The 14,666-nt window shown below is 40.1% G+C and overlaps 1 protein-coding gene across 5 annotated transcripts in view; it reads left to right on the top strand.

Annotated features, from left to right (window-relative positions):
* VAV3 (vav guanine nucleotide exchange factor 3) overlaps positions 1-14,666 on the top strand; it is a 361,362-nt gene that overhangs the window by 74,625 nt on the left and 272,071 nt on the right. For all 5 annotated transcript variants that reach the window (XM_032867260.1, XM_032867258.1, XM_032867257.1 and 2 more), the window contains exon 2: positions 13,371-13,487. In XM_032867260.1, the coding sequence (XP_032723151.1) occupies positions 13,371-13,487 (117 nt within the window). The remainder of the gene's footprint in view (positions 1-13,370; positions 13,488-14,666) is intronic.

The raw sequence follows: 14,666 nt of genomic DNA, 5'->3' as shown, positions 1-14,666 counted from the left end.
CTCTGTCAAATAAAAAACAAAACAAACAAACCTGTTGATCTATGGCTGAATAATTTTGTTCCAAAGTTATTTAGTCATTTCAAATTTGTTCAAAGTTATATAGAACATTTGTAATCATGTGTAGAAGAAGCCTACTGAAAGACATTAAGAGATAAAGTAAGAGGGGTGCCTGGGTGGTTCAGTGGTTTAAAGCCTCTGTCTTTGGCTCTGGTCATGATCCCAGAGTCCTGGAATCGAGCCCCGCATCGGGCTCTCTGCTCAGCGGGAAGCCTGCTTCTCCCTCTCTGCCTGCCTCTCTGCCTACTTGTGATCTCTGTCTGTCAAATAAATAAATAAAATTTTAAAAAATTATAAAAAAATAAAGTAAGGGATGTTCTCTTTTGTAGGTGAGAAAAGAAAAAAGGGAGGGTAGGTTGTATGGTCTAGAGCTAAGTATTATGCTGATCTGAATAGAAATTGAAACATTTGTTGTGATTGTTGTTTATTTTTAGAGAAGAGTGTTTTCCTCCAAAATGCATCTTTTTGTCTTTTTAAATTTTTTTTAAAGATTTTATCTTTTTTTAAATGCATCTTCTTTCTGAAGTTGAAGTTACTTGAGGAATTATGTTACTCTTCATGTTTAGTAGCTTTCCTTGGAGCAGACCCCACGTTTGCTTAAGCTGGCAGGTGCCTGAAGTCTGGTTTTACTGCCACTATAGAACCCGTCATTGCCTCCCCCCAAAACCCCCCATGCTCAAGGATGCAGCATCACTTGCCAGGGGAGAGTGCTAGCAGGGGTGGGTTTGACTCTACCCTTGACCTTGGGTTATTTACTGTGTCTTCATTCCTTATGAATAGAGTAAAATAATAGTGTCTTCCTCAGAGGGTCATTGTATGTATTAACTGAGCTACTCCGTGGAAGGTGCTTAGTGTCATATGTGGGACACACATATTTATCTCTTGCTATTGTTTGTAGAGTCAGAAGCATTATGACGCATTGCTTTGTCCTCTCTGAGAAGTGAATCTTGAGTTGCATTTGGAATCTGGCTGCTGTCTAGTTTTCCGACCAGTCATCTCTTATACTCTCTTCCCTGCACTGGCTGTAGAGGCCATTTGAACTACATTTCCTCCCAAAAGCTAGGCCTTTGCTTCTCACCAGGTACCATTTATTATGGTCTTTTGTTCATTCTTGGACATGTATTTCAGCCACTTCCTTGGAGGAGTGAATCCTAACCTACCCCCTTCATTGGACGGGCATTCTTCCTTTGTGTTCCCACTAAACCTGGGGCTTGCCTCTCTACTTACTACACTGGAATGGAGATGCTCTCTGCTCCGTTGTGTATCTCCTGTCCTTCCCTGGAGGGCAGGACCTTGGCCTTCAGCTTCCTTGCTTTGGGCAGTATCTGCCGGGGAGGAGATAGAATGCCATAGTTGTGAAAGGCACAGACTTTGACCTTGGAGGTACCATTTGAAACCTTGCTCCATCATTTACCGGCCATGTGACTTATCTCACTTCTTCCTGCCTTGGTTGCCTCATTTTTTAAGTGGGAATTTTAATAGTACCTACCCCACAGCACCAAGGTCAGATTAAATGAGGCGGGGAGACTCAGGCTTTACTTTCCCTTCTGTTCTTTTCTTCCTTTCTGGATCTCCTGCTGCTCACATTCTGCTCTGGCTGTACCACAGGGTGAGGTGGATATAGGGGGCTAAGCAGCAAAGGAGGGAGAAGGTGGGGACTCCTCAGGGACTCGTGAGGACCTCTGTGGCTGCTTTCTCAGGTGGCTGTTTGTGGCAGAGCCAAGACTGTGAGGTGGAGTTGCCTGCAATCAGATCTCTCTCTCTCTCTCTTTTTTTTTTTTTTTTTTGGTATACAGCTCTTTTCCTTTTAGATCAGACTCAAACACACTGTTTCATTCTCATTACCTGGATTCATGGATTTGTAGGGCTAATATCTAAAAGCAATACAGATTTGTATCCATAAGCTTTTTCCTCATTTTGAATGTTGTCTGTAATGAAGAGTGACCACAACTCCCCTCCTTCTGTGGTAACAGGGTAACAGGATTCTAATTCCTGGTCACAGGGACTGGCTTTCTAGGCCAGTGTGCTGTTCCAAGGATGTTCTACGTTGGAAGGACAGTCCATTTCTCACCTAGAATAAAGGCACAGGAGACTCTGGTTTTCATCTCCGATGATTACCTGAGCACCTGGCACCACCATCACCACCACTCTGCCTGCAACCACTACTTCTGTTCCACCAAGATTACTAGTACTGCTGCTATTGCTAAACTGTTACTACTTCCACTCCCATGCTACTGTTACCATCACTGCTATTGCTAAATGGTTACTACAACTACTTCCATTCTACTATGATTATGACTATCACTACTATTGTAGCTACATTGTTATCGTTCCTACCACTATAAAATCCTGACTTTTAGTTACTGCATTTTACTGTCTCTTAATGGTCTGTGCAAAATGAAATGCCTTTTTTGGCATCGCTGTAATAGGGAGCCCTGCAAGGAAGTCTTCTCTAGAATGTAGAGTGGGCCATATTTAGTGTGCTTTGGGTTAGCTGGAATAGCCCAAATAGCACATAATAATGTGGTTGAGTGTTACTTTTTCTCCTTAAATGCATTGACATATAGTGCTTTCTTTAGCAGGTTAATGAACTTAGCAAAACAGATGTTTCAGGCTAATTTTGACCTCTGCATTTCCCAGGCATTCAGTTTTTCAGTGCAAAAACTAGAAACACATAAGTAGAATTAAATGCTGTTTGTTAACCTTTTCTGGGTCCAAGGGCTAATGCTGGGGTTGACAGATAACCTCTTTAAGTTGTTGCCAAGGGTGAGGGGTACAGTGCTCCTTCTTATGAGGACAAGGGCTGTTGAAAGCAGCGAAGGGCTTGTGTGTATGATGGTGATAGCTGGCCAGAATCCTGAAAATCTGTTAGCAGGCTACCATTGAATATGCACCAGAGGCTGGCAACCCAGTCTAGAAGCGATGCCTAAGAACATAACTGTTTAATAATTTAAAATCTTTATTTTACTTATAATTATTAAGATCACAAAATTCTAAAGTTCTTGGGGGTAATTTAATAAAGAGTAGCTATTGATACACTAACATATAAGTAAGGGGTTATGATGACAGTTTAATGTAAAATTTCCCCATGAGTTCCCTGGCTACCAAGAAATGGTTGCTGTTTCTGTTTTATACATACACTGCATCATGAATCATTCATTATTTATTAAAACCACATGTCTGTGGGTACATAGGTGAAATAAATGTAGTCTCTACTTGCAGATGTTTATTTCATGTGATAGTTGGGAGAACAGATATAGTCAAGGTTGTCATTATCACAGGTGTGAACCAGAGTGCAGCAGAGTGTAGGAAGCATGCGTTCTTACAGTTAGGCCTGCAATTTGGAGCTTGGTCACGTTCATAAAGTTACATATGACCCATAAAAGTTTTAATCATTGAAGAAAATAGAAAATAAGCCTGCAATTTTAAATGTTATTAAGTGACTACATTTATGACTAATTTTTTTTTTTATCCTTTAAAAATACTTTGCAGCCTAGATAGCAGTCAACATGGCTTTTAGTTTATTGAAAATAGGGGAGATTTGATTTAGTGACTTGAGCACAAAATTGGAGCTAGGGAAAACAATTCCCCTCCCTTCCTGGACTTCTTCCTGTGTGTTCTTTAGGGTCTTCATTTATTTATAATAATAGGAGCAATAAGAAAATTATTTGAAGATACCATGCAGTCTTGAACTGATGCTAAGTGCAGCGTCATTATTTTATAATTATTCAGAAGGCATCTATGGATATGATTTCTTTACAGAGCAGTGGGGATGGTGCCCCTTCTGTTGGGATCTGCTGACTCACAAGGGAAAAGGACAAAGCCCCTATACAAATAAAAATTATTCTTTTCCTTTTGCCTTTCTTTTGTTTTCTTTCCAAAAGATGTAGAATTTATCTCTTTTAATTTTATTTTTTTAATATTTTATTTATTTATTTGACAGACAGCGATCACAAGTAGACAGAGAGGCAGGCAGAGAGAAAGGAAGGGAAGCGGGCTTTAACCCACTGAGCCACCCAGGCGCCCTAGCTCTCCTAATTTTAAAAGGTAGATGTAGAGGGACAACGAAGATACAGCTAAAGGGACAGAAATAGAAGACCCCAGTAAGAGAGAAACTTGATTTATTACTGTTTTTCTTACATGCCTTCCTGGATTACTAGTTCTTCAAAGGATGATTGATTCCTTTGGAAAGGGAAGGTGGAGGAGTTAGGATGACAGGGGTACTTGGTAGAGCTTGACAAAGTCTAAGCTGAGGCTTGGCTCACAAAAGAAAACTCTTGTACCTAATGTTTGTAAATATGCTTCATCATGATCTCTTCTGTGCCTTTCAAAACTGTCAGTCAGGGGCACCTGGGTGGCTCAGTCATTAAGCATCTGCCTTCAGCTCAGGTCATGATCCCAGGTTCCTGGGATCGATCCATCAAGCCCTGCATCAGGCTCCCTGCTTGGTGGGAAGTCTGCTTCTCCCTCTCCCTCTGCTTGTGTTCCCTCTCTCGCTGTGTCTCTGTCAAATAAATAAATAAAATCTTAAAAAAACAAACAAACCTGTCAATCAACTCATTAACAACCACTCCCAATTTAAATTATGTTAAACTCTCAAATTCAGTCTCCACTTCAATGGGATAATGAGTGTTCCATCACGAAAGGAGAACCCGAGGGGCACTTGGGTGGCTCAGTCAGTTACACATCTGCCTTCAACTCAGGTCATGATCTCAGGGTCCTGGGACTGAGCCCTGAGTTGGCTCCACACACAGTGGGAAGCCTTCTTCTCCCTCTTCCTTTGCCCCTCCCCCAACTCTTTCTCTCAAATAAATAAAATCTTAAAAAAAAAAAGAAATGAGACTCCAAGAACTTCTGTCTTCATCAGGTGGCTTTGACTGTTGATGGTCCTTGTGAAAATTGCGGTAAGTCAGCAAGTGTGCGTGGCAGTGAAGCTGTATTAGAAATCATCAGCCTTCCCATAAGATACCATTTCTCGGTTGTGATTGAAATAGCTCATTTCACAACAGGCTGTGGAGGGTTTTCCTGTTACATAGCATCAGTTAACATAACTGGTCCATTTTTTGTTAACAATTTTACAGAAGTAGATGCTTATTTTTTCAAGTAAAAAGGGGAAATGATCCCACTTGTATTCATATCATTGAGAAAGTCAAAATGGTTCTTACGCACATAGAGAAAAAGGCAACTGTACACCTTATAAAAGGGGTAGAGGGAAGAGAAAGGTCGTCTCAGAGCTTTATAGTGAACCTTTGCAGTCTGACTTTTAAATGTTTCCTTTCTGGAACATCACTATTACTAGCATAGAAGTGGTCCTGTGGGAGAGGCTGCACCTTGAAAAGCCTTGTCTGTTATGGTAGCTATCTGAAACATTATCTAATCTGGAGATCTCTGTATAATTTGAGGGTGTCCTAGACCTTAATGGTATTAAAATTTCTTTGAAGGTTATCTGCATCTATTGAGTCCTTTTCTACTGTTTTAATTCTTCAGCTTGTAATAAATAAGCAAGCTGCTCAGGTACTTCCAAGGGGAAAGGTGGGTATGGGTGCTGAAGACCGCTGCCTGTGCTGTTAGAGTACATCACTCGTCACTGGATATCCCTGACATGCTCCCTCGACGTGCTCTCATTACTAGATCTTCCAGATGTGAAGACAAGAGCTAACTGTCTCCCATCTTGACTCCTTTTCACATACCCTGTCCCCCAGCTGCTAAGCTACCATTTTTAGAGTGTGCCTTTACTGTAGGTGCAGAGCCCATGACAGAGCTATGGATATAATTCCTAGTTCTTCTCTCTTCTCTCTTTCCCCACCCACTCCAAGCATTTTCAGTCAGTTACTGGGTATTTCCTTCCCATATTACTTCATAGATTTTCAGTTCCTCCTCCTACCATGCTAGTCCTAGTCCAAATGGCCATAATCTTTTTGTTAAATTAATATGGCAGCACCCTAACTGTCCTGTCTTGCCTGCCTAACCCATATCATCTTCTTAATAAAGAGAAAAGAAAACACTTAATCTGCATACTACAAAAGAGAGCTAGAATAACACCATAGTTAAGGATGTGGGCTCTGTAGCAAGAAGGTCTGGATTTGAATCATGACACTATTACTTTAGCAAATGCAGTTATATAACCTTGAGTAAACTCCCTATGTGTAAAAGAGAAAATGAAAACTTTCCTGATTGAGTTGTCATGAGGCTTAAAGGACCTAAACCCTAGCATAGAGCTTGGTACATAGCAAACACTCAAAAATTACTATAATAATAAAATGCAAGCTGAGTGTCCTACTCTTCTATTTAAACCCATTGAACCTCACCATGTCTTCTAGAAGAAAGCCCACATCTCTTTGGCAAGAGTTGTGAGCCCCAACTCCCCTTTCCTGCTCCCTTTTCTAACCCAGCTCTAGCTACTGCCCTCCAGAGGGTTGTGTCCTTTCGGTACCACTTCCATTGCCCCCAGCAGGCCATGCCTTGTCTTGTGCTCATACACATGCTGTGCTATTTACCTGGTATTCCCTTGCACCCCAAGTCTGGCATCTTCCTTTCCCTTCCCTGAATGTCAATCACTCTTCCTGTTTTTGTGACTGACTCTCACCTCTCCTTCAGCTCTCCTCTCATCGGTCACTTATTCCAGAAAGCTGTTTCTGATACTCCAGGACTCCCATAGAACCCTTGAATACTCTCTATATGGTAGTTGCCACATACTGTGTAATTGTGCTGTTACTGGTTTGGGGGCTCTGTCCTTGCCAGGGTAACTCTTCTGAGGATAGTTTGGATCCTATTTGCTTTTTAAAAAATACGTAGTTCTTGGGGCGCCTGGGCGGCTGCCTTTGGCTCAGGTCATGATCCCAGGGTCCTGCATCGGGCTCTCTGCTCAGTGGGAAGCCTGTTTCTCCCTCTCCCACTCCCCTGCCTGTGTTTCTCTCTGTCATATAAATAAATAAAATCTTAAAAATATACCTAGTTCTTGGGAGTTTGATTCCATTAACATATGTTTAATAAATTAAAGCAGTACCCAATTGAAGATATGTTTTATGAAGTTTTATGATGCCTAGTATATAATCTACACCTCAGTAGTATTTGTTAAATGAGAAAATGTTGTTTAGACTTTTGTATATCTTTAATTTTGGTAACTATCTTGTGTGTATACATTTAATATTTAAAAAATCCTGAAGTTACTTAAAACTGTGATTCTTAAAATTTGAATCCTAAATTCTAAAAATTCCTAAGGTTATCTCTTATAAATTAAATGTAAAGTTGTATAATTTTTTATCAAACACCAAGTTTGGTTATGAAATAATGAGCTATATTTGTTCTTGTGTGTCGTAAACCATCTCTGAAGGCAGAATGTTTTAAGCTACCACAGATGATACAAAGGACAATCATATGGCTACTAATCTAAAAGAATTTATAAACTGGGGAGAAAAAAGTTATACTGAAATAAGTGTGTCAAAACACCAATCACATCTCTAAGCATAAAACAAGCTCATGTGTTCATCAGTCAGCTTCAAAAAATTCAACTTTCCTTCATCTTAGCAGAGGAAGATAAGAGTTGGCTTATTAAGCATTCCACAAAGAAAAGTATAGAATTATCTGAATGGTGCATTGGCCATCATTTAGGCCAATCTAGTTTACATTAACTCTTTCTTTTGTGGTGGATTGCTTAATCAAACGATAGAGTTATTGATCTCTTTGATAAAACTGGCTCATGTGACCTGGGAGCAGCCTGGTGCTCAGACATTTGTTTCTAAATACCATTTACCACATAAGTGGGAATGGACTTGCTCAGAGAAATGACTGATTCCAGGACTAGAGCAAAGGACCTACGTGGGTTTGGGACAATTTGATACAAGAAATGGCATTCTGTTAAAAGGACACAGGAACCAGCTTAAAGGGACCTCCGAATGGCCAAATTAGGGACAATATGAACTAAAAAAAAAAAAAAAAAAGATTTTTTTAAACAAGTGGAAAAAAGGGAATGGGAGGGAGGGCACTGAAAGCTCTTTTTGTAAGAATAACCACCAGTGGGGTACCTGGGTGGCTCAGTGGGTTAAAGCCTGTGCCTTTGGCTCGGGTCATGGTCTTGGGATCAAGCCCCACATTGGGCTCTCTGTTCAGCGGGGAGCCTGCTTCCTACTCTCTCTCTGCCTGCTTCTCTGCCTACTTGTGATCTCTTTCTCTGTCAAATAAAAAAATAAAATCTTAAAAAAAAATAACCACTAATAATTATGGAAGGAATGATAGAATCAGAAAAATCACTATTTTGTAGTCCCAAGTGGATTAATCAAAGCAAGGGTTATTAGTGAGTGGTAAGTCATGGTGAAAAATTATTGGGAAATATGACATGGCACCAAATTAATACACATAGGATTTTTATTAATATAAAGGGGAAGATGTCCCTTTAAAATAGATTTGGCAATAAACATTCTAACCAAGCGATCAAGCTAGCACCAATAATAGTGGCTAAGCTTAACATTTTGTATCTTTAAATGTTATGAAATATGAATTTCACAGTATGAAGTATTTTTGCCAGAACTGTTTAATTTGTATTTAGACTTAGCTTTTGGTTCACTGGAAGTACAAGTGATGGAGAAACAGTTTAATGATACTATGAAAATAAGACAAATGCAAAATGTGGGACCTTTTGTAAGACAACTTGTCTGGACTCTTCAAAAAGTCTATGTCTTAAAAGGCAGTGGGATTTCTCAAAAGATACTGCAAAAATAAAGCCACCAAATGCAATGGATAAAATTTAATTGGATCCCACTTGGGGAGGACATAGCATAAGGAGACATAGGGTGGGCAACTGAGGAAATTTTAATATGAAATAGATATTAGATAACATAGAATTGTTAATTTTCTTAGGTGTGATAATTGTATGTAGGAAAATATCTTTATTCCTCGGAGATGCCTATTGAGCTATTTAGGAGTGAAGTGTTGTGATATCTGTAACTTGCTTCCAAATACTTAAGCAAAATACATCTTATAAATAGTTGGCATATAAAAGCACATATATAGGGGTGCCTGGGTGGTACAGTCAGTAAAGTGTCCAGCTCTTGATTTCAGCTCAGGTCATAATCTCAGGGTCATGAGATCGAGCCCAGAGTTGGGTTCTGCTCATTGCAGAGTCTGCTTAAGGTTCTCTCTCCCTCTCCCTCTGCTGCTCCCTCCTACCTCTTGTGCTCGCACATGCTTTCTCTCTCTTTAAAATAAATCTTTTAGTTCCATCCAAATTGTCGCAAATGGCAAGATTTCATTTCTTTTGATGGCTGCATAGTATTCCATTGTGTATATATACCACATCTTCTTTATCCATTCGTCTGTTGATGGACATCTAGGTTCTTTCCATAGTTTGGCTATTGTAGACATTGCTGCTATAAACATTCGGGTGCACGTGCCCCTTCGGATCACTACATTTGTATCTTTAGGGTATCATGCTTAGCGAAATAAGTCAATTGGAGAAAGACTACTATCATATGATCTCCCTGATATGAGGAAGTGGAGATGAAACTTGGGGGGTTAAGGGGGTAGGAGAAGAATAAATGAAACAAGATGGGATTGGGAGGGAGACAAAGGATGAGTGACTCTTAATGTCACAAAACAAACTGAGGGTTGCTGGGGGGAGGGGGGTCAGTAGAGGGGGTGGGGTTATGGACATTGGGGACCGTATGTGCTATGGTGAGTGCTGTGAAGTGTGTAAACCTGGCAATTCACAGACCTGTACCCCTGGGGATAAAAATATGTTTATAAAAAATAAAAAATAAAAAAAAATAAGTATCTTAAAAAACCACACATATATATGACAGTATGTTCCAGTTGTTGGGTAGGTGGAATGTTCATTGTACTATCTTCTCAATTTTTGGTTAGAAATTCTTAAAAATAAACTGGAAAAAGAACAAGCTCAGCATGATGAAAACAAAATCTAAGCCTCAGGAGTGGCAGGCAGGCTGTCCGTCCCAGGTTGGCCAGTGCTTCTGCAGTGGTATTGGGGCTCGCTTCCTCCAGCCCTCAGCTTCGTTCCTGTGTGTGCACAGAGATGAGCACCTGTGAACATCAAGTGGAATGTGATCCTAGTCATATTAGCCAAACTGGATAACTGTGAAAATCTCCAAATAAGATTAGACAAGCTTGAGGCAGAACCACTCGTGTTACTCATTTTTAACATTTCCAGTGTCTGGAATGTTGTAGGCATTCAAATCTGTTGCCTGAGGAAATACCTACGGGGAACACCAAATTTGAGGATTGCTTCAAAAAAGTGAGAGGATACAAGTGACTTTTTCCAAATCCAGTAAATATTTGTGGAATTTAATAGAACTGAACTAGTTAAGGGGCAAATAAAGTTAAGGTTGGTTCTAGAAGTAAGAAGACCTGTTTTTTTTTTTTTTTCCCCCCCCGATGTGGGGCTAGATCCCAGGACCCTGAGATCATGACCTGAGCCAAAGGCAGAGGCTTAACCCAGTGAGCCACCCAGGCACCCCAGGAAGACCTGTTTTTAAATGTGTATCCAGTAATGACTGCATTTCAGTTTTTTCTTTTTCTTTTTTTTTTTTTTAACTTTTCAGAAATAATCCTTGCTTTTTTGAGTTAAGAAAGCACTTGGGTGGAAGTCTACTGTAGTTTTTCCTACACAGGATGAAATCTGGTTTTGGTGAGCAATCTTCAGAGGGTGGCATGCGTAATTGTATTTCTCCTTGGTGAGCTATGAGTTGGGCACTTAATTATGTAAAAAATATTGCAAGAGAGCAGTTGCATAATCCTCAAGGGAGTAATTATTGTCTATCTTGGCAGAATGCAAGGCTTTTAATCTGTAAATAAGCAGTCCTATGTGGAAGAGCTACATGTAGAGTGATTCTGCGTTGTACAGGTCTCTTATGAATTTTTTAGAGTGCAAGTAGTGACTCCATGTGCTGAATGGCTTCTGTCTTTGTGCTTCAAAGGGTTCATGATGCTTCCCCTGTGGTTTTAACCTCTCCTGAAATATTTAAGCCTTAGAGAAGGATTCCTGTAAAGGGTCAAACTGCATCTAAGTTAAGCCTGTGAAAAATCTGAATGTTTCAAATACAGAGGAAGTAAAATGCGCTTTCTGTAAATTAAAAAACCAATATGAAAAACAAAACAACAAAATAAAACATTGACGGTGCTTAAAAAAAGAAGGCTCAGATTAGCTGATGGGTTTCTCACTTATTGGAGGATAATGGTCTTATGCATGCCACTGCAGCTCAGGTCTCCAAAAAGCAGTGATTCACTTTCAGGGTATGTGTGTATTTTGCTTAGGTAAGTCTGAGTCTTTGTGATACTGAAAGTAAATTTTGTTTTTAAAAACTGTCCATAGATCTGCTTTCCCTTTTGTTGTAGTGTTGATGAACTGAGCCTTCTCTCTCCAAGTCATACTTCTCCACGGGAGCAGTGTTTGCCTACTCAAGGACCTCATTCTGGCGACTCGCCTTCTCTCTTGCATGACCAACTTTCCCCTCTTTACTGACTTATTCTCATCAAAATAAAAACATGTCGTAACAGCTTCCATTGTTTTTAAAAAGGCCTTCCTTGACTTCTCTTTCTCTCTGACACCTACTCAATCCTCTGTTCCCCTTTGCAGCAAACTCCTTAAGGGTCTATATTCTATAATCCCTTTTCACTTCCTCTGTTCCCATCATCTCTGGAACCTGCTCCATGCACCCCATTCCACACAGAACTTGTTTTTATCAAGGTATACCTGTAACCTTCACACTGCCAGAGTCCATGGACAGCGCTTGGTCAAATCTTACTTATCGTTAGCTAAAAGAGTTTATCATGCCTTTTTTCTAGAAACACTTTCTTTACTTAAGGGAAAACCTGTGCTTCTGGTTATTACCCTTCCTCACCAGTCACTCCTGATCAGCCTCTTGGTGGGCTCTTTTCCTGATCTCCTAAGATGACTCAGTTCCAGGTCCTCTCCTCTGTTTTCTCATAAAGTCCTCTAAGGTAATATCATGGATAAAAATGTTCTGTTGGGGCTCCTGGGTGGCTCAGTGGGTTAAGCCCCTGCCTTCAGCTCAGGTCATGATCCCAAGGTCCTGGGTTGGAGCCCTGCATCTGGCTCTCTGCTCAGTGGGGAGCCTGCTTTCCCTTCTCCCTCTGTCTGCCTCTCTGCCTACTTGTGATCTCTGTCAAATAAATAAATAAAATCTTAAAAAAAAAAGTTCTGTATACTCTAAAAACTCCAAATTTTTGTCTGTACTATATGCCTGTACCCCAGACTGCAGATTTGTATATCCAGTTGCCTGCCCCACATCCCACTGGATGACTAGAGGTATCTCAAATTTAACATAGTCAAAATGTAACATGTGGTTTTTGCATGGTTATGTCTTACCCTCCTATCTGCTTTTCCTATCTCCATGTTTGTTCCTCCTCCTTTCCATCTATGTTAAAAACAGCAGCCTGAAAGACCCCTGTAAAAATCAGGTCACATCCCTCCTCTGCCCCAAAGCCTTCAGTGACTCTTATCTTGGTCAGAGTAAAAGCTGGTGCAACAAGGTCCTTCATCATCTGACCCCATACCTTTTTAGCTCACCTCCTACCTTTCTCCCTGTCACTCACTCTGCTCCAGCTGCATTGGCCCCTTTCTTTCCTTTCCTTTTTTTTTTAAATATTTTATTTATTTATTTGACAGAGACCCAGCAGGAGAGGGAACACAAGCAGGGGAGTGGGAGAAAAAGAAGCAGGCTTCCTGCCAAGCAGGGAGCTCCATGTGGGGCTCAATCCCAAGACCCTGGGATCACGACCTGAGCCACCCAGGTGCCCACATTGGCCCCTTTCTTAAACACACCTTATTCTGTCTCAGGGCTTTGCCGTGGGATGCTACTTTAAGTTGGAATGCTGTGACCTGCATTTCTGCCTGGCTTGTTCCTTCACCCCCTTCAAATCTCTGCTTATCTGCTCTCTTCTCGCTGACACCTTCTCTAATCATTCATTTAAGTGCCTCCCCACCCCCTCCCACCAGTGCTCCTGATCCCTCCACCTGGCTTTTTTCCCTATTGCACTTACCACCACATGAAAATATTTACGTTTTTGGTTTTTGTTGCTGAGTTTTTTCTTGTGTGTCTTCTTTTATTAGAATATAAGTTTCATGAGGGCAGAAACTTTATGTAACTTCTTCATAGATGTATCACCTGTGCCCAAGCAGGTACTCAGTAAACACTGCTGAAGGATTAATTGCAAAGCAGTCTCAAAAGTTGATTCTTTTTTTCCCTTGTCATTTTTTTAAATAGCATTCTGGGTGGACAGAGGATATAGAGCATTCAGAGTGATTCACTATATACTAATAGCTATTTCCCATTCCTCAGTTTCTCTGTTTGAAGAACATAAGGACATTCCTCACGGCCTGTTGCGAGACCTTTGGAATGAGAAAGAGTGAACTCTTTGAAGCATTTGACCTGTTTGATGTTCGTGACTTTGGAAAGGTAATCACATTTCATTTTCTTTTTATTTTTCCACATTTCGTTTTCTATGTGTGTTCTTTTAATGGAGAACATTTTATCAAATACTTAACCATTTTTTGCTGAAGGACTTGTGACAGAAGTGGTCTAGGTAGTTGCATTATGTAATTAAATTTCACACATAGGTGACTTAGCAAAACAAATAACATTGTCCAAATGGGGCTAGAATTATTATTTTTAAAGATTTATTTATTTGAGAGTGGAAACAAGAAGGAGAGAATCTTAAGACTTCCCGCTGGTGCAGAGTCCAACTCAGGGCTTGATCTTACCACCCAAACCAAGAGTCGGATGCTTAACCGACTGAGCCATCCCCGTGTCCCAGGACTAGAATTATTTTATTTAAAGCAGTACAAAGAGAGTCCTTTACCCCAGAAGTAGCTTTTTCAATGAGCTACCTCAAAGGGTAGGACTACTGTTTTCCACCTTACAAATTCCCCTCCTGTCTTTTCTATATCTAAAAGGCATCTAATTTTTGGAAGTTGAGAATGATCTGCTGCCCCTCTCTCTATTTAGACACTCGGATAGGTGATGGGGAAGACATGAATCCAAAATGTTTGAGATTTTTGAGTAATTCCTATTGGTTGCATTTCAGCACATATATGTTAGCTTGTTGAACTTCGATGATATTTGCCACATGTAAATTGTTCTAGGATTTGCTGTTATTATTTATATATACACCAAATATTTGTGTGTAATAGGTGACAGAAATTATTCTCTTAAATGCTGTGGTCGTTTATTTTTAAGTTATTGGGCAGAAATAAACTTTTTGCATGTAAGAAGTCATAAAAAAAGTAATTAAGGTGACCTTATTTTGGTTCCTGATGTCATAATTGCATTATGAAAATAAGAACATAAGAATTAGGAAAAACAAAATAAAACTAAATGACACTGAGAAGTTTGCCCTTGCTCTTGTAATTCCAATGCTAGTATCTCATCAAAAGGCTGTTTGAGAGTGATGCTTCATTTGATTTCTAAGATGTAATATTTTAATTATAAGGTGAAAACCTAGCAATGGATTGGTTTGCTTAAAAATGGGAATAGATTACACAAACTTGAAACAGACACATAAGAAATTTGATGCTGAAATTTGATGCAAGTATGGATAAGCCACCCTGCCCAGGGAGAGAGGATCCTTGGTTTCTT

This window comes from Lontra canadensis, unplaced genomic scaffold (genome assembly GCF_010015895.1).
Source record: "Lontra canadensis isolate GAN:19392208 unplaced genomic scaffold, GSC_riverotter_1.0 scaffold33, whole genome shotgun sequence".
Classification (NCBI taxonomy): Eukaryota; Metazoa; Chordata; class Mammalia; order Carnivora; family Mustelidae; genus Lontra; species Lontra canadensis.
This window is presented reverse-complemented; position numbering and strand designations above follow the sequence as displayed.